General features: G+C 40.6%; 1 protein-coding gene across 5 annotated transcripts in view; it reads left to right on the top strand.

Moving 5' to 3' along the window:
• ncam1a (neural cell adhesion molecule 1a) overlaps positions 1 to 20,133 on the top strand; it is a 225,049-nt gene extending 204,916 nt beyond the window's left edge. For 3 of the 5 annotated variants that reach the window (XM_068601106.1, XM_068601105.1, XM_068601109.1), the window contains 4 exons: positions 11,374 to 11,581; positions 13,463 to 13,576; positions 14,423 to 14,878; positions 19,984 to 20,133. In XM_068601106.1, the coding sequence (XP_068457207.1) occupies positions 11,374 to 11,581; positions 13,463 to 13,576; positions 14,423 to 14,878; positions 19,984 to 20,104 (899 nt within the window). In that variant the 3' untranslated portion in view covers positions 20,105 to 20,133. Of the gene's footprint in view, positions 1 to 1,266; positions 2,080 to 11,373; positions 11,582 to 13,462; positions 13,577 to 14,422; positions 14,879 to 19,983 lie in introns of those variants that run through there. The other 2 variants (XM_068601107.1, XM_068601108.1) reach the window with 2 other exon arrangements.
• Positions 20,134 to 20,353: the final 220 nt, after the last annotated feature.

The following is a 20,353-nucleotide window of genomic DNA, read 5'->3' as shown; positions in this document are numbered from 1 at the left end:
AATGCATCCGCGTGACTGTGCATGCATGCACGGCTGCATGTAAACGTGACTATTGGAGAGATTTTTATTTAGCAATGTCTTTTTCTGAAAACTGAATATGTTGTGCATGTGAACATAAGCATTGTCTCCTCGAGCATTTGCTACTAATTGCTACAGCAAATGTGTTTTGAAGGAAACATAATGCCGCCCAGATTAGTTTGATCAGCATAATGAGAAAACCTTCCTAATGAATGTATCTGCAATGTTGCAAAATGTAAATCAGAACAGAAAATGCAGCTAATTCATGAACATAGTGCTGTTATTTTGTCAGTCGTAGGTGTGCATTCCCTGCTTAAATTTGACGAGACAATTAATCTGAGTCAAATCCATATCTCATAATTACTTGATTCTTGTCAATATGACACTGCTGCTTTCGCACAGTGAGTTTAATCCAGCATCACTGCACAGGCTGCTGATTGGATATTGAACGCATCATTTTTTTTTTTTTTTTGGTCATTCAATATACCAACCTTTGGCTCATGCTTCCAAAGACACACACACACACACACACACACACACACACACACACACAACACTAGAGGCCATACTGTGTCCATAATTTATCCATTAATGGCCCAATGGGGGAATCAATGAGGCTTTTTTTGGATTAGTGCCGAGTAAGCATACACTTGCATTTACTTTACATTACACCACTGGCCATTACAAATGACAGATAATGGCCCGACTTGTGGATGTGTTCCCACAACTAGGTTGTCATCTATCGTATCCGAAACTCTGCCGCTTATCCGCACCATGATTGATGAAAGAACTATTTTTGTTCCTATTTTGTTCCTTTCTGTTGTCACTCCCCATGACCTCCATTTGTGTGTCCCTCCACCCGTGCATGCCATGAACCATGTGTCATTCGCCGTGCTAGCTAACATGCTATGACTTCTTTTTTAGTTTGATCCTCTAACGTAGACTTCCTTTTTTTAAATCCTAAATTCAGTTGAACTTCTGTATTTCTGACCTTATTTTTCTATCTCTCTCCCTCTTTCTCTCCTGCTTCCCTTTTTCTCCGTGTCCTCTTCCTGTCTTCATGTGTGAACTTCTTGGACACCTATGGACCATGACATTGCCATACACACAAATTTTTCTCTCTGTTTGTGTTTTTTATTATTCTTTTTTTTTTTTTCTTCTGTCACTTGTGCTATTTTACCACTCCAAAAAAAAACTCTGTTATGGACATTACTATATTTGTGAACTGTGGTTGATCAATAACCTCAGCTACCCTCGGTTGCCGATGTGTTACCTACAGCCTGGCAGCTCTTCTGCTGTCCATGCTGACTGTGCTCTGGCTCTCATAAACTGATTTTGTTCAAGGAGAAAGAGGATAGTCTGAGCCTTTGAAATCTTGGGGCCCAAAATCCTTTGCTTTCTATGCCTTTTTGACCCTTGTGCAGTCACACGCAAGATGAAAAAAAATATATATATGAAGAGTCAAGACATTGGTTTCATGACGTTATTACAGGGTGCTCAGTAATTGCATCATTCTCAAATTTTGGGGATTTAGATTCTGTTGATATTTCTGTTTTCATCTGTTTTCATGTTGTATATGAATAGTTTGGGAAAGAGGAAATTTGAGAAGGTCTTGTCAATGCTACAAGTCGGACTTGGGTGCTCAGTTGGGATACTGTGTAGACGAAGTGTTGCCACTTTAGTCTAGGTGCGATTAGTAACACATTCATAATGCCTTATGTGATCTTGAGAGGGGTGATGAATAGAAGAATTACCTTACACTGATTATGTGTCTACAATGTGCTAACCAGAAATGGCAATTGTAAAGAGACTTTTATTTTGGAATTTATTGCCTATCAAACAGACACATCATTCCACCGTTATGTCACAAATGACATAAAAGCATGAACACTGCATGAAAGCTGACACGAGGCATGATCCAGTATTCATTGATGTGCTATGCAGCCGCTTTGGAGCTCCCCAGTCAAGCATTATGAATGTGTTAACCAGGTGAAGAGTACACATGTTGTGCCTAATTTCAGTTTTTTTGGATACAAGCTTGAAATGTCCTGCTGTACAAAATGAGGAAAGATTAAAAAAAAAAAAAAGTTTGGGGAAAAAAATATATTGGTTATGGTGAAAGTATTCATTTTTCAAGAGACTTTATTCATTTTGGACATTATATTATGAAATACATTATTATGTAACCGCCTTGTCAGGAGAGGACAGAAGGTTGTGCAGAAAAACTAATCATGTTTCGTGACAAAGTGTACATACTCCTTTTCAAACTGACCCTCCAGAAAATACAAGAAATCAGCTGTTTGTTTTCTTTCTTCTTTTTTTGACGGTTCATGTTCTCTTTTTACCTGAAAGCAGAGAAATGTCTAAAACGTGCAACAGCTGTTAAAAACTAAAAATTTCATTTTCAATAATGTGAAATGATTATATTCTCTGAGACATTTTTGTAAGTACATATCAGTGTGTTTCCATGTAACCATTGTAGGGTTGAAATAAATTGTGTTTCTTTTTTCTTTCATGAAAGTGATGGCTTTCTGAAACTTTAGTGACTAAACATTCTAAGATGTGTGACACAGTGCTGACTTGTACTGACTGTTCAAGGCCTCCATTGTGAAGCTGATTTTAGCAACTTTTTTTCATCTGGAGCTTTAACAAAATGACTGTATTCTGCATTCAGTGTTGCATTACACCATTCACGACTGTTACACCCAGATGTGGAAAGATTAGAAGCCTGGCTATAGCCTAAAAGAAGAAGATACTGTATGCATCTTGAACAAAACAATGAACAAATGGTATATACCGTATAGAGGCTTTGCAATGATACATAAAGATATCATACAAAGATAGAACAACAATAACAATACTCTTTAATTTTGAGCTGTCATTTTTTTAAGTTAATGAAAATGCAATTATCAAATCTTTTAAAATGTGGAGGCGTCAAAATTGTAATCACAATTACATCATTAAATACACTTTTAACTTAAAATATAGACAGGGCACTGCTGTCATTAACATGTTTCAACCTTTTGAAAGAAAGAAAGAAATGATGAAAAATGCCGCTTTTTTTTAAACAATAGGAGGTTTTAATATGAAACTAGCCAACCATTGAAAGAAATCAGATGAGCAGCGGCAACAGGATTTTGGTTCTAGCTAGCTAACGTGTTGTCAGCAGGAATTCAACCAGTGTTCAGCCAGACACAACGCAGATGAGTAATTGCTACAAAATACCGTTGCCTCAAATCCCACAAAATATGTTGTTTGTAACTGTTGGTTGACAGAAACCAAGGGTGACTGCAGGAAACAGGAAGCTTACAGCATCCTCCGTGTTAAAATCCCATGCTTTGTCGACCCCTACATTACATTCACCCTAATCCCCCCCCTTGTGTTATGTGGCTCAATGGTTCGCTCATTTCGTCTTCGCTGCCGACAAGACCAGAGTCATATTGCCGGCCCAGTCACCAGGAAAAAATGTTGCATTGTATGTTAATGCCAACAATGAACACCATAAATGTTGACACTTTTGCAGTCATTCAGAGCAAGCGGCGTTGTGCGATAAGGGCTGCACAGGTTTAGCGACTTAGCATATTAAGCGACTGTGATCGAAAGTTACGTGACATAATAATGGCTTTAACACATAAAGTCCACTCAGGGTGGGCGGGAGTGATGGAGAGGATTGTTCAAATAAAAGTCAATGTTGACTTTGCACTAGCTACTTACTGTTACGCTTGTTGGGTAACGTTGCGTTAAAGGAAGCTAGCTAGTTAATTGAATGTAACATTTATTTAATTTTAAGAGTTCTAAAACTCAAAAATGACCATGAGAGCGTGGGTGACTCAAAGCCGTCTATACAGTTTCCATTTGTTCAAACTTTTGTTCCACAATCTGCTCTCGAACTCATTAAAGTCCTGCAGAGTCATGAGAGGCCAGACGATGCAACGCATACACGAAGAGACCAGAATCACCTACAGCCATGATCAACAACACTTTGATGTGGGAGAATTAATAAAGCATTGATACATTTCCAGTAATCAGACAGCTGTGAATGGTGATTGTTTTGTCTGTGACCAGTGAGAAACAACTTTTAGGGTTAACACAATTGAAAATGGAGACGATAGAGTGCATATGAGTTGGTGTTCCCAATGATCATGAAGAGTCATATTAAACTAAAACTACTTCAAAACTCTTGAAGTATTCATACCTTTTTAAAAGAGACAAAATACAAAAAAACATTCACTATTTCTTTTTACGAAAATAATATTTTTGATGGCATACCATGCACTCAATTTCCCCTTTGAAAAAAAAACACTATTTGAAGCAGCCTGCAGCAAAGAGCACTTCAACTCCAAATAAGCAAATGTCAAAGGTTTTTCAATCTGATTTGTAACCTTTGAAGGGGGCTTTCAGGGGGATAAGGTGAATGTAGCTGGAGAGGCTCCTGCTTAGGATGAAGGAGCACCAAAAAACTTGCTTCAATCTTATACGCCTGAAGGTAAAATAACATTGATATGTTGTAAAGCCTATATTCCCCAAACAGAAATAAGGACACAGGTGAAGAAGTATATTGGCAAAGAGAAAAATATACCTTTATTCTTTTTTTTTTGGGTGAGCTTTTGGTAATTTCCTTTGGGCAGTTGTCATCTCTGAAAAATGCCCTCCTGGCCTTCCTGCTCGGCTGCAATCTAAAATGAGACTTGTATTCCTTCGATTTATGATCCCAGGTACTGCTGTTTAATCTCAACTAAGTTCTGTCACAAAGATAATAAGAGCTTACGACACCCTAGAGGTGTTCTTTGTCACTTGTTAGTCCCTCCTGTTGTTCATCAGGGCCTACTGAGTAATGATAGTGCTGATCAGTGCTGAGTGATTTTCATTTTTGCTAATCAGGATCTCCATCTAAGTATGTGCATCAGACTTACTTGCGTTGCATATCAACAGAATGTTTTCATTCCCTGAAACAAATGGTGCAGTCGCCCACTGCATACAGACTTCCACAGAAGACACTTCCCTCTCTTTGCATAGCCTGAACATTCCCGCCTGTTTGTTGGCTTGAAGTGCTAATGAGGCGTTCACATCGATAGAAATTCAAATCAAATCAGCGTGAATGAAGCAACGCGTTACATTTATTCCGTAATCTTGAAATGCTCCACCACTGCCTTTTATCCTCTTGTCATTTGCCATGACTTTGCTTAAAAAAAAACTACATGTTGTTGTTGTTTTCTGGATTCAAATGGACATTTCATATTCTTATACTGACTAAAGCATTTCGTATACAGCCAAAACATAATAAAAGATAGCCTCCGGTAATCATCTCTGTTTAACAATATTGTCACTCTGTATTAAATTGCATACATTATAGAGTCCCGATGCTTCCTCCCTTCATCCTCTAGTGCAGGAAAATGATTATTTTTTTGTTTTTTTTCAAGCCAATATACACATCAGTTTGAAATCTTCATTTAAATGCTATAAATCCCATCCAGCCACGCACACTGCCGCCTGCATCCGAGGGAAGAGAGATCTTAATCAGTCAGGGAGGGAGTCAGTTGTCAGCATCACTCGGCTTCCTCGTGCCCGAGACGAAAACAGAATCTGAAGCTCGCGTTATTGGCGGAGCAGTGCCACACTGTGGCAGAGCTGTGATGGAGGATGCAGACATGGGAGTCATTGCAGAAACTCCATCGAGGTCAATGCGATACCCAAGGAGAGAAGCAGATGGAGCAAAAAGAAGACAATAAAATCATCCTCATAGTGAAAGCCATAACATAAATAGTTGGGAATGAGTTGTTTATTTTTTGGGCAGACTAGCCTAGAGTCATACATGTTGGGTATATTTACAATTCTTATGTACAATGTTGACCTTAAAAGTCATAACTCCCTTCTTAAAATTTTGAAATGTGCAATGTAATGTGTATTGTAATGTATTTCAACACACATTATGACAGTATCACTATCCATAGTCTGTATTTGCCTGCTTCAATGTCTAAACTATGCAAGCTGCATGGAAGAAATATGTATTTTTCTTTGAGTGAAATATTCAAACACATGATTTTTGTCAACATCAGGTTGAATTGAAAGGATTCAATGGACTGTAGCAGTAGTTGAATAGGCCTTCCCTACTTAAGAGGCTTCATAAAGGACTCCTGCTGAGTCCCAGATCTTTACACCAGTCGGGGTTGCTCACACCATAAGAGCCCTTCAGGTCATATGGCAGTCATGTGACAGTCTTCAACGCTTTAGAGTATGTTACAATTCTAAAAGACACGTTTATTCCAAGCACATTTTCAATATGAAGTGTTTTTAAACAGGAAAAGTGGCAAAGTAAAGTGCACTCAAAGGAGGCACGATGCATACTAAAACATGCATGGTTTCTTCAGTGCGCTGTTGGTGCACACTACCGCATTTTCCATAATGCAATGCAGAAAAGCAATAGAGAGGCTTCTTCCAGCTATGATTAAAACTGGTGGGGATGAGGCAGCTCAAGAGTGATTCACAGTTTAATCATTTCTGTCAGTGCAAGTATCCCACCATTTCATGTTCGTCAAACTACGATGATTTCTAGGATCGTAACCTTAAAGACAAAGATGTGACTAGATGGCCTGTTTTGAACCACCGAGTCCTCTCTGGGCACTTCTAGTTTCATTTAGATTTGACCTTGTTGCTTTTAGGTGCAGCAATCTATCACACATTAATGTCATGGAAGTTATTTTAAAACAGTTTTCCTTAAATTTAGCCTGACATATTTTGTGTCTTTAGAAACTGATATATTTTATGCGATAGAAATGCAGAACATGTTTTACAACACGAGTTTTTAAAGAAAGAGCCGGCACACTATCGGGCAGAAGTTTGAGAAGTTCAATATTAAAGTCGTCATGCACATAGAACCAAACGTTCTAATCAGTAGCGACTATTTAAATGCATCTTTAGGTGCTATAATGATGTGTAAATGAACTGCCAATATATAAAGGTTTTTCATCAATGTACTCACACAGGAGTCTGACAAATTGTCTATGCTGGACAGTAACCAGTTATTGATTGCTCAGGAATGTGTGGTTTTCAGTGAAATTGAGGCTTATCACATGCAGTTTGTTATCAGCAGTCTTCTGGGGAAGCGGCTCAGTACTGTACCTGACAAGCCTGTAAAGAGAAATGTTTCTGTAGTCCACCCTGACACGAAGATTTGTGCTTTCTCCCTCAGCGAGAGCACTCGGTGAGAGAAACCCCTCCCGCCCCCATCGGCAATGAATACATGCCACATGATTTATTGTGCCTGTTAAAATGCAAATGAAGCAATTGGCAGAGGAAAAACAAGTGTTGTCTGCAACACTGTAGTCACCTACAAGCACACAGAGCTGTGGCACGCTCACGCTATTTTGATCACAGCTATCAGAGAAAATTAAGCACTGCATACAGTGTAGAGCAAAGGATAGGAAGGTGGTGACTTTGAAATGAAATGTCTAGACTGCGCTGTGCTTTCTGTCACACAGGTGCAGTAAACAAGCGTGGAAATCATTTGAATTTGTCACGTTGCAAAGCCTGTGGCCACAGTGGCTGCCCACGAGGTTTCAAGAAGTTCACGAGTGCAATTCAGGCGACATAATTCTTCAAGATGTCTATTTCGGGATCTGTATTTTAAAGCTGAATGTGTCCAGTCACAGGACTGTCCAGCTTCAAAGTGCTGGAGATGTGTGGTCATCATTTGCCTTGATTTGTGTCAGTTACTTGTTTAACGGTGCGTTCAGGCAGTGCTTGTCAACTCGTAAAGTCTGGAAATTGTACACGTCAATGATAAATGTGTCAAATAAACTAGACCGATGAAAAATAAATTACTCTATGTAAATAATGGAAGCCGTGGTTAAAAGTAGTGGCCTGAACATTCATCAGGATTCATGCAATAAAGAGCTACGTCAAGTCAAAATGTGAACTTATAATGGTTGAGTCGTGTGGTTTTATATGATGAAAGAGTTTAGCTGGTCGCCCCCAAATCCTATTTAATTGGATAATGTGTGCGTTTTTGTTTTTGAGTGCAGGATGAGTCTTTGAAATGCTTTAATATCTTACAGCCAGAGAGATGAGACACAGGGAGATTGAAGAATCATTAACTCAGGGATTAGAATTTGGAAGATTAATTTGACTTGGTCTTTCATCATTCTACTGTTGCTTATTCCTGTAATTTAAAATACACAAGCAACAGTGTACCAACCCACTTTCTGCAGTACAATCTGGTCCGTTGGGGCAGTGCAAAAGCTGGTCTCTCTTTCTATTCTTATACGAATTTGTCTTCATATGATCAATCAGCCTTGTAAAAGAGCACCTCGACTGTAGACACATGAATTCTGGCCAACAAAAATAAATCCACATGTTTATGTTGGACAGTTTGGAGCAAATTCTAGTTGCAGGAAATATATTGAGATGTTTAGGGTACACCCTTTATCATTTTTAATCAATGCTTTTTTTCAATTCTTTTTCACAAAGCTGTTACAATGTAGCACTGCATGGATGATGTATTTCTGGAGACCTGCCTCAGAAGTTAGCGTCACACTAGTCTCCCACTACAAACAGCCAATGCGATTCATCCATTGGATTCTGGATTATTGCTGAAAATAAACTCTGTAGCAAGCACAAGTTCATTATGATATTTACACATTTTGCGACGATACACAACAAGGCTGGAAAAGCGCACTCGTTGTTGGAGGGATAACTTTGTAGTCTCTCTTGTAAGTAACCGTTTAAGCTTCGAGATTCCCGAGTCGGGCTTTTACGGTCTTAATTTTTTTGGCGTCGAACAACGCTTTCAAATTGCTTAAGCTTTTGTTATCCACAGATCTCATTTCAGGCGTCGAACCTAAAACCCATAAGAAAATGAAAAAAAAAAAACGAATGCTAATTAATTTCTGGGTTTTATGACTCTATATGCATCTTTCATACTGTTTATACCGGTGCAGTGATGCAGACATGCAAAACATGTACTGCATTGAGTCTATTTCCTGATCCTTATCCCCATCTCCGGGGGCATGGGTATTGTCAGTTTACATAGATTCATAGCTGTTCCTCAACCCGCAGCGTTCACATTCTCCTCAGACAGATTGATGAGCCCTTGATCCTTTACAGACACTAACAAGCGATAGCCACAATCTTCGCTGCCTCAAGCAGATCCTCCCAAACCTATGTGAGAGACACTTTCCTTTTCATAAATAAAAAAGCCTCAACGTGTGAAGGGACATTTTAAAGCCGGCTCTGCATCCGTTTCTACCTTCACGTCCTTTAGTTGGACCACGTCGAGGTGGCCACTTTGAAAAGCATACCGCCCACAACTACTCAGAGGTTCCCAGCAGCACGATGAGGGTAAGTTGAAAAGATTCAACTTCATGCAAATCTCCTTTGAAGCACACGGAGCAACGACCTGGAGACAAACAATCTCATTTTGATTCCCTCGGGAAACAGAAATAGTTGTTTTTTTATTCCACTCCAAAATACGTCCCACTTCTCTTTGCGAATAAGAATAAGAAAAAAAGATCTGTTGAAAACCTTTCAAATCAATAATGCACTGTGAGTCAGTATGCAATGTACCACAAATGTTGTTTTGTTCCTGTTTGAAGTATTGTGGTAAGTAGCTTGTGTTTTATCCTCATAAAGTGAAAATCTGGCTGCATGTTGTCTCTTTTTAGACAGTTCAATCTCTTGTCATGATTTTTCTTTTCAAACGTCAATGGAGAACAAGTAAATAATTCTCTGCAAAACTTCACAGAGGTCAAAGAAACATTGCATGCTTTTTTCAGTTTTTCCCTCAAAGAAACCTTTAGTTCTTCCTGCTAATATGCGAAGATCGAAATTTGGGACGCAGCTAATAGTTCAGGATTGTTCATCAAATGCCAAAAACCAATGATGAGAGCCATCTGAAAGCCGTTGTTGGAAATGCAAAGCCTCAAAGCCTGAGCCAGCCGCGGACCTCCAAATCCTGCTTATTCCATGCCGTCTATAGACTGTGTGTGCATTTGTGTCTATGGAATAATCTGACAGAGAAAATAACCTGCATTTGCACTTCGCCCTCAAAGTGGAATTATAAATATGTTGACAGCTTGCGTATGCTGAGATAAACAGCTGCTCCGATAACCCTTTTTAACCTTTACCTTCCCTCAGAAAGTTTTGACGCAGCTGTAAAAACGATTCAGTTCAGCTCCTCTCTATGTGGGGTGTGAAAGAGTGGGAAGAGGAGAGATGGCCTCTGACCCACATCCCCAATATTATCTTTGAAGAATATTCAGTTACTTTGTTTTTTTCTTTGATATATTCTTAGCAAATAGATTGTGATTATGATTTATATCCACTCTGGTCTGCTTCTGAAAACCTAGGCTAAGAGCATACAGGCTTGCAAGAATGCCTTTGTAATTGTGAAGCAACGCATCCCAATAAGAACGCTAACACAGTATGTGAAAACTGAAGATGTAATGTATCATAATCATGGGTTTTGGGTATTTGGATCAAAGACAAAAGAATTCTGAAAATGATGTGTATGGGTTATAATATGTAGTGTTTGCACTGCATTGATGTTAGATCCCTTAACCGGAGAAACCTCAAGGTTAAGATATATGTCCAACATCAAAGTCTTCCATTACCTTTTTACTGATAGGGAGTCAGAGTCGTTAAACTCTTAAGACCTCTTTACAATGAATCATGCTTTAATGATTGTTTTCAATACACTGTATGATTAATAGCCCAATTAAATGCACGTTATCTTGGAAAAGCCTCTGACAAAATGTGCGCAAACTGTCAAAACAACTACTGGATGGATTGCCGTGAAATTTGGTACAGATATTAATGTCTTTTAATGGTCAAGGCATGAATACCTCAAAGCATATCAGACTCTTGTGTAGGTCACATGGTTTTCGCTCGGGTGACGCACAAAACGGTCATCATTGACAGGTTAAAAAAGTGCAGTGTAATATTAAATTTGTTTGTATATAATCATTTCTTCCCTGGAAGTGCTGTGATTGTGTGTGAAATTGAACGCCTCAAGTGTGTCGGCCATGATGATTTTCAATAATAAATATCAAGTAGCTCTGATGAAAAGGATGCCTTTAATATCGTTTCAATGTGTTGATTTCCTGATGGCTCTCCTGTGATTTGTCTCCAACTTCCCGCTGAAAGAACGACACACTTGAGGTTATGACAACTGACACCTGAAGCGGTGCATTAAAAGCTTGACTGCGTTCCTTATCATCTCTCTTCCTCTCTCTTTCGAACTTTCTTTCTATCCCCTCTCCCTCATGTTGAACCCTTTCCTCTCCCCTAACTCCTCTTCTCCTCCTCTTTTTCCTGCCTGTTTTTGCTTGTGTATCCCCTCTCCCTGTCCTTGTCCTTCAGATGCCTTGGACGGTGGCTCAGGCCTGGGCACCGGCGCTATCGTGGGCATCCTCATTGTTGTCTTTTTCCTGCTGTTGGTGGGCGTGGATGTCACCTGCTACTTCCTCAACAAGTGTGGACTCCTCATGTGCATTGCTGTGAACTTCTGCGGGAAGGCCGGACCGGGTGCAAAGAGCAAGGACATTGAGGAAGGCCAGGCTGCATTCTCGTAAGTAAACGTCACGCTGTGACAGATTTTGTTCTACTATTATTTGAAGCTACACTAATCAGTGTTTAATGTATACGGTGGATCATTGGACTGTTTAATGTGGAAGGATTTTTTTTTCGTGACAACCCCACAAAATTACCAGGCTCTCTGTTTCCCTTTCCTCGACTGAGCTTTTTTGCGTCTTTCAGCTCATTGTTTTGGCAGTTTTTAATAAAAAAAAATCTTCAACATCAAGACAAAGTTATCGCGACTTGGTGGAGACCAAAACAGAACTAAAAAGAGACTTACATTTTTCAGGTGGACTCAAAGATAAATAAAAATGAATTATATTGCTGTTGTGTTTGAGCTGCACATGGAAACAGACAGTCGTTTCTTAACGTGTTTGTCATATAAACTTGACGCGATACTTTCAAAAGTGCAGCTACAGTTTGTGTCGTTGCTCCCAAGTTGCTAAATGAATAGATACAAATAAATGTGGCTGTGAGGAGAAAATTGATATCAGTTCCATCTAAATGCATTCAGGAGCACAATGAATTCCTGAGACCATAAGTATAACAAATGCTGAGTCACCAGCTAGCGTTAGCTAGCTAGCATGGTCAGGAAGGTGCATATGTAAATCATGTTAACTGTGATAGTAATTGGGATGCTAATTTTGGCAATATATATAACAGACTTCAAAGTCTTTCACCACTGGGACTTCACCACTGGGAAAGAAAATGAAAAAGTGACTCTTAAAATGCTTTTCAATACAACAAAAACGCTGTGGCATCCGTGTGCCGCGGGTGCAACCTGTCACTCAAAATGGGCAGGTCCTTAACTATGCATAACTTTAAGTCTTAATAGAATCTAAATTAAAATTACTGGAAGCTGTATCTGTTGTTTTCTCTCTTCCAGTCTTTATGCTAAACTGGTCTGAACACCTTTTGCTTTTCATAATGTTATCAGACTGACTTTAGCGGCTAACAAGCGTATTTTTCAAAATGAGGCCAACCCAGTTCAATAAATTGAATTAACCATATCTCAGCTATATACATATTTAATTCAGCTCACCTACTATACCCTGTCTTTTAAAGATTGTTATTATTTTAATAACCTTATTATTATTAGTGCAGGGATGCTTTGATCCATGCCAATTGGTATTCCACTTTCAAAAGTATTCAAATGAACAGCTTGAAGTTGTTGAAGTAGTCCTAAAAAAAGAATGCTCCCACATTGAATATTAAAATATTCAGAAATGTGTTTAACAGACACCTTTGTAAACATCAAATCATGTTGAAATTAATTTATTCCATGTTGGCCTTTGTTTAATCAAAATGAAGTTCAATATGTTGACTGTCTCTCGCTGTACCAGCTGTGAACTTCAACAACAAATAGATATTTCAGCTAAACGGCTCACATTAAATATGTACTGAGCTGATATTTGGCACCTTGGATCCGAACATGTCACTCACAGCAAGAAAACACTTTAAAGCTCGGCACAATCAGAGAGCTGCGCGGTGATACCAGACAAGCCCCCAGGGGAAGCCTACAATCAGAGTCTGCAGGTGGAGGATGATCAAATGGGCGAATGAGGGAATAAAAGAGTGTCACAGCTTCAAGGTCGACGCTGGAGGTTTTGCATGTTTTAGCCACCTTGTGTGTGTGTGTGTCTGATCACTAGGATTTTCCTTGAAGTAGACCCTCCTGTTACATGTGTGAGGCAGGGTGGACATTTGTTACAGAGGTAGATTGTGTCACTGTGTATGTGGGACAACAGGAGTTAGCGTCTCTGACCGAGCATACAAGTCCACGCTCTTCTGGGGCTTGTCGATGTTTAACATATTAATAGGAAACAGAGTGAGCGTGTCAGTTTTCTAACTGTCCGTCGCCATCTGACAACAGGAAAGATGAGTCAAAGGAGCCAATTGTTGAGGTGAGAACGGAGGAAGAACCGACCCCAAACCAAGGAGGCGGTCCCACTGAGCCCAACGAGACCACGCCCTTGACAGGACCTGAGTGAGTATGGAACAGGACCACTCCCCCAGTCTCAGGATTGTCCTAGACTTTGGGTTACAGTCATTTTGGCCAGACCCAATTTAGATTGCTATATTGCTCACCACATTGATGCCCCTTTTGCACACTCTCCATGTGTATGAAATGGGTGCAAAATTATACTGTGAAGTACAAAACTATTAATCTCAGATTTAGACCAGATAAACATTCAGCAACCCCTGTGTCTGTATGCATGACCACTAAACCTTAACTGCCATGTGAATGCGCTGAATTTTGAAGAAATATTAATCATTTGACTCATAATGTTGACTTTAAAAGTCATACTTTTGTTATCTCATAATAACAACTTAGTGCTCTGTCAATTCATGTTGTTATGCTGCTCTCCCAGTAGTATTTGGGAAAATGTGTCCCTGACTAAGGACATTCCAATACAGACGTGTACACATCTGTGTGACTGAATAATCAAACAAACAACTTAACACCGACCTTTATCGGAGTCAAAGCTCGTTCAAAGTGTGGCTGCCAGGCCACTTAACCCATTTAGACATATGGAAAAACCATATTAGCATCCTAATTCCCAAACCCCCACCTCCTTTCTATAGTTTCCTGTTGTATTATTTATTTTTTGTTTACCCCTCCACAAATATTTTGTTGCTAACATTTTGGATTGTGTAGATTTTTTTCAGTAGCACTCACTGCCTTGTTTATGCCCTGACCTGGACTCACCGTCTGCCCCTGTATTTCTCTCGCTGTCCTTTTTCTTTCTTTCCCCTCACTTTTCTTGTGGCTCTATGTGTTCACTCCCCCCCTCTTCTTCCTTGTTTGTCCTGCCCCCTCCCCACCAAACAGGCCCGCTGCTGCAGACACCACCTCCACGGTGGTAAACTTGCTCCCCTCCACTGCCACTAACTCAGTTGCTGAGAGCTTTAGCACGGCGCAGAGCAGTCCTGCTAGTGAGAGCACCACGCTAACCACCAGCGCCGCCAGCCCGACCAAAGCCGCCCCTGCCAAGGCCTCCCCCAAAAACAGCCCTGCTGCCCACTCCAGTCCGCTTAATGCTAACACCCAACCTGAGGTCGGGCCCCTGGTCGACCTGAGCGACACCCCTAAAGCTCCCCCCTCGTCCAAGCCAGCGCCCCCCGTCTCAGAGCCAGTCGGCTCCGCTAATGCCGACGGGCCACAGAGCCAGTGTGACACAGTCAAAGCCCCCGACAGCACCCAGAATAAGGATTTACAAGTAGACGGCCCGGCCAAGGATGCGCCCAATGCTCTGTGCACAGACTCGACCACACCAGCCCACAATGAGTATGAACACTTCACTACCCCCATTCCTCACCTTGTCACCTCTGCTAGCCGCTAGTGCGTCATTGTTAAAGGAAAAGTTCACCCGCAAATGCAGACGCTGTTTTTGGTGTTAGATACTCACATGAACTAGTTTGAACCTGCCAGGAACATAAGCTAACTTTTCTGTGTGCTAAGAGTTTTGAACAGTGAAATTATTATTTACAAAAAAAATCCCAAGCTTTTGATTTATTTTTTATTATAATCCAGCATTTAAATAATTTATTATATTTTATATATACACATTTGATTAAGGGGAGACACCTTATTATTATTATTTAATTGTATTGACTTATGAGTCAAAGGTTTTTACAGAGGGAATGTCCAGAGCTCTATAAAACATATATTTCTGACATGATTTTAGTACTTAAGTGTAAATTTAAATGAGACTATGCATGATATTTGAACAAATACCTTAGTAAAACCCTTTAGATTATAAATAGGAATGAAACAGGAAAGTTTGACGTATTAAAGAAAAAACAAAGAGGATATATCTGGCTCAGAGTCTGAGCAATAAAAAGCAAATTTAAAGAAAATAGGCTTTTATTGCATTGTACAATTCTATAAATTTTGCAACAAACTACAGGTGAATAGGATGAACTTTAATTAATAGAAATAACCATGGAACATCCCCAGTTTGTTACTTTATTTTGTGTTCAGGAGAAATCCACAGGAGAAAATGAGAGCCTGAAACAATCCTATACTGTAGCTGAGTTCAAAAGAGGTTTTCATCTTCATTACATAGTGAAGGAGCTCAAGTGTGCAAAAATAATGTTACAGTAAAAATAACAACAAAATGTGCAGTCTCTTAGATTGTCATCAGAGCTTCTAAGCACTGCTGCTCTTCAATAGATTTGTGGCCTTGGTGTCAGTATTATACACTCCAGGAAAAGATCCAGAGGCAGAGATACCAACGTCTCCACCAACAACAGCCTCATTATACCTGACTGCAGCCAGAAATCATGTGGCAGTTTGTGTCGGATTCTACACATGCCTCAGTTTTCAAAAGCTGTATGCCGAACCAGTGATACTGTACTTATTCATGCATTCACCTTTTATTGAAGGTCCTTTCTCGAGGTGAAAATTTGAAAGAAAACAAATGACACCAAACACAGTTTTTTGCGTCCATGGTTGATGATTATGAACATTTAAGGGTGGACTTTTCCTCTTAAGAATGCCAGATGTCCATGTAGATAAATGGCACGCCCAATACAAATACATTGGGATGTCACTAGTGTGTGCCTGTCTCCATTCCAACTCCACCCCTCCACCTGTTTGTTTGCTCACCTAATGGAGACAGCTTTTCTCCTGCCCTTTATATTTCACCCGCATTATCTCTGTTATTATTCAGCTGGTCGCTTTTTAACCCACCGTGTTCTCACTCCAGGTCTTCAGCAATGCTAACGTAAGTCGATGATGCTAGCACAGGTTTTTAAAAGAAAACGGAATGTTTTAGGAACTTTTAACCCTTCTTACAACGTTGGCTATGCATTCACTTTGTTTTTTAAATCCACTTCTTCCATTCTTACCTTTCACAATGCAGTAGCTTAGGCTATATGACAAATTTACTTCAGACAGAGTGCCGGACACTGTTCTGGGTCAAGAGAATCCCAATAGTTGGTCCTCTGTCTGTTTTAAATCACACGATATTTTGAAAAAGTTGGAAATTTAAAACATTTCTGATGTTAATCCAGCATTTTCCCCAGTGTATTTAACACCTCATGAGAAGTGAATGCCAGTTATTAAAGTGAACAGCAGCCATATGTCTGCAACATATGTAGCTAGCAGAGCTTGGCTTGTCTCAGCTGGAGTCTGATACAAATAAAGTCCCCAAAAGTCAAAGAATAATCTTTGCGTGGGGAATTCCACCAAAGCCCTTTTCTACCATGTAGCGGCGGTACCCCAAATGAACTCATTCAAGTAAACTAAATACTTGCCACAGAATGACCTCCAGCAGCGCCGCCATCGCTCTGTGTCCTCGTCATTTTGCGGGCCAATTAAAATGCCAATCTCTCTAAGACAGCGCTCGTCTCTGCTTTAATCCCTGCAGAAAACCCTCATTTCAGAGGTGCTATGAAGGGTTATGTATGGCGTTTTTGCCCCGAGGAGTTTGTAGATGTTCCTGCTTCCTAGCACCCTGTGAGGACCTTAAGATATAACTATGGGATGAATTACAAAGGCTTACTGACAATCACTCCTCCCTCCTTCATCGTACACTTGGCCCACTCACACGGTCAGAGGAAGACGCCAGTGATGAAGCATGGGGAGTTGAGAGCTGGTTGGAAACAGGGCTCTTGTCAGCTAGACATCAACTGATATAACTAAACTTGTCATTGGAGGGATTTTTCTTCATAACTCTTTGACAGCACTGAAACACACTCTCCCGCCGATCTATGCAGCGATCCTTCTTCTGCACCCTGACCGTGGAATGTCTTGTCAGGCTTCTCGTAGGTTCTTGAGTGACGTACTCCTCCTCAGGACCCATGTCTCCTTCCTAAGTAGATAAATGTCCCCCCCCGCCCCCACATGGACCATTTCCACGTCATTAAAAACAATGTTTCAAAAGCAGCTTTAAATCAGTTAGTGTAGCTTCAAATTGCTCTTGATTTATATCAGAGCCTTTTTTTTCAAGTGTTTCAAGAGGACAATATTCTGGATTGTTTTAAAAGGGTGCTTAAAGCAATAAATGAAAGTATCATTTATCTCTGTGATGATGCCCATTGACATGAATGACAGAGTTATGCTGCAGTTTAAAGGTCAGACGTTGCAGCAAGCTGATTATAGAAGAGAGGGTTGAAGATGGAAAATAAACACAAAATTTGGATTGCGAGCTGGATTAAAACAGTTTTTGATACATTTTAAAGTACAAAAATGATATGCTCGCATGCCGATGTGCACACATCAACACTTCATGACACAAGTCTCACGCAATGACATTAGTGGAAGAAATGCTTTTCCTGGGCGGAAATTTCACCATTTAGTATGTAAAGTAGAGAAGGAGAAACAAAATCACGCATTTAGAAACAGCACGTGGAGTGTGAATAGCATACTGAACAAAGCCGTCCGCCACAATAAATGTGCACAGCGTTGATTATGTTTGCCGCCAGAGACAAAGGCGGATGGTTGCTGGGACATAGTTTCACTTATCGCAATTTTCTTTCTGTCCTTTCTATAAACAAACCAGCATATGTTCCCACTGTACCGTCTGCCTACACGTTTGTCTCCGCCGCTGGGAAAGCCGTATCTTTTTGCTCCAGCAGGTAACAACGATAGAGGAAGCACATGGATGACATCTGCCTTCAGGGCTTTCTGCCAGAAAGCATTTATTTAATGATCTTTTTCCAGACCTAAGCAGGTTTGTTGCCTCAACCTTTGGAGATTTCTTTCAGAAAGCCCTGAAGGCAAACTTTTCCCAAGCGCTTTGGATAAGAAACTTCTACTTATCTTATACACAGGCACTCCCTGGTGGCAAAAACCATGCAGCACATTCCCAAGCATCAATACTGCTTTTAGTAATACTGCCGCCTGAAAAAAAACATAAATGTTAGTACTTAAGTTTTAAATACAAGTACTATTTATAATAATACTATTACTTGGTATTTGTATTGTACTGATTACATCATAACAGTACAAAACACAAACAAGCATTCGCTAGCATCACATGTTGAAAGCAGATTTACAGAGGTGATCTTATTTCTTTTCTCTTTCTATATTTGCACATTTTAAAATAAAATAACCCAGTAACTTTAATATTCTAATAGCAGTTAACTTCAGTTTACATCAGAATAAATTGGTTTTGCGTCACTATTATCAAAACAAGACGAACGTACAGGTTCTCATGTGGCCCAAAAGTGTACTGCAGGAATATACGTTGAATAAAAGACTATGGGAGGAACGTTCTTATTTGGTGACCCTAACAAACCAGTCTCACTCGCAACCCATCAAATACCGCCACATATTCACAGGAAGTCAGGTCGAGGCAACACAACCACGTGGAAACGATCCAGGATCGACGTTATCATCACTATATGACGACTCACGTGACCACCGAGTGACGAACGTCTCACAACTGAACGAGCGAATCACGGGACTAACGACACAAAGCAGTCATGTGACTAACGCCTGACATAACAACAGCAGTTTCCTGCTTGACAGTTCTGTGTTTGTTTGAGCGTTTCGATTGGACTTAGCTCAAAACTTGAAGGGCGCTGACAATGTGGCGGCATTTGGCGAGCTGGGAGTGAGGACGGGTCGCCACCTGTGCGCCCGGACCCAGTCTCAAGGAGATGCTGGCGGAGTTGAAAGCTTTTTTCCGCATTGGTACAAATACCACATGATTTAAAGTGGCATTAGGGACGAAATTTGTTTCTGTGGCTCCGACTTTGTAGGTCACACAGAGAGCATGAATATGTGTCAGCGGGGAAGGGAAGTATATTGATTTAAATTGCTATTTGAGAGCTGGCACAGAGCACAGAAGAAGCGATGACTGCATGTGACGCAGCAGTGGAAGCAACGTCCTCCAAAAGCGGCGGCACATCACGACAAATGCATTCCAACATGGGTGCATATGCTAACACCAGAAAATGTTCCACTTAAGCAAAGTAGGGCTTTAAAGTCTCTTTCGATTGTGTCTCGGTTCGGCCCAGACGGCGTGTAATCCTCTTGTGTATTGTAGTTTGTGTTGTAGGTTATGCCTCAGTCTTTCATTCCCGCGTGCATTGTGCCTACTGTACTGGCCTCGTCTCATCCCACATCAGCATGCATTGTTCCTTGAAAATAGCTGTGACATCCATGTACTCTTATTTGATGTCTGGCTAGGATAGCGAGCTTGATCCCATTATGTGTGAAATGCATTCAGTTCCAGAAGGGAAAACAAATTCCCTCAAAGCATCTTGCATGTCCCCCCCCCCCTCCCTTTTTTTCCTCCTTTTTCTTTGAAAAATGACACAAAAGGCAGCTCAGAGCAGACAGTTTAGCTTTGAGAGAGAGAGACTTGGTGATTCGCTGTTAACAGAATCTCCCCTCTCTCTCGTTTCTTTTCTCTCTCGCTCCTGCGTTTGTCCCCACAGCGGTAAGACTGTGAAGGACGAGAGCACCAAAGGCGAGACGGAGGTGAAGAACGCCACAGCCGAGGTGAAGACGGTTCCCAACGAGGCTCCCCAGATGAACGGCAATGAGAGTAAAGCGTAATCTCCGCACGAAGAGCAGCGGGAAGAAGAGGGTGGTTGAGGGGTGGGTTTTTAAGGTTAAACGGCGGGGAAGATGGGGGTGGAGGGGGGTGGGCGAGGGGGGAAGGGGGGCGGGGGGAGGTCACATTCACTGAAACCTCAAAGAAATGTCCCACACCACCCCGTCGCATCAGAAAAAAAAAGAAGAAAAAAATGAAAAGTGACGAAAAAAGATTACAAAAAATAAGATTTCATGGGTCTCTTTCTACAG

The sequence above is a fragment of the Clinocottus analis genome, unplaced genomic scaffold, assembly GCF_023055335.1.
Source record: "Clinocottus analis isolate CAN_PGR_092001 unplaced genomic scaffold, fCliAna1.0.p SCAF_5, whole genome shotgun sequence".
Taxonomy (NCBI): Eukaryota; Metazoa; Chordata; class Actinopteri; order Perciformes; family Cottidae; genus Clinocottus; species Clinocottus analis.
Note: the sequence above shows the minus strand (reverse complement) of the source record. Positions and strands in the feature narration are given on the sequence as shown.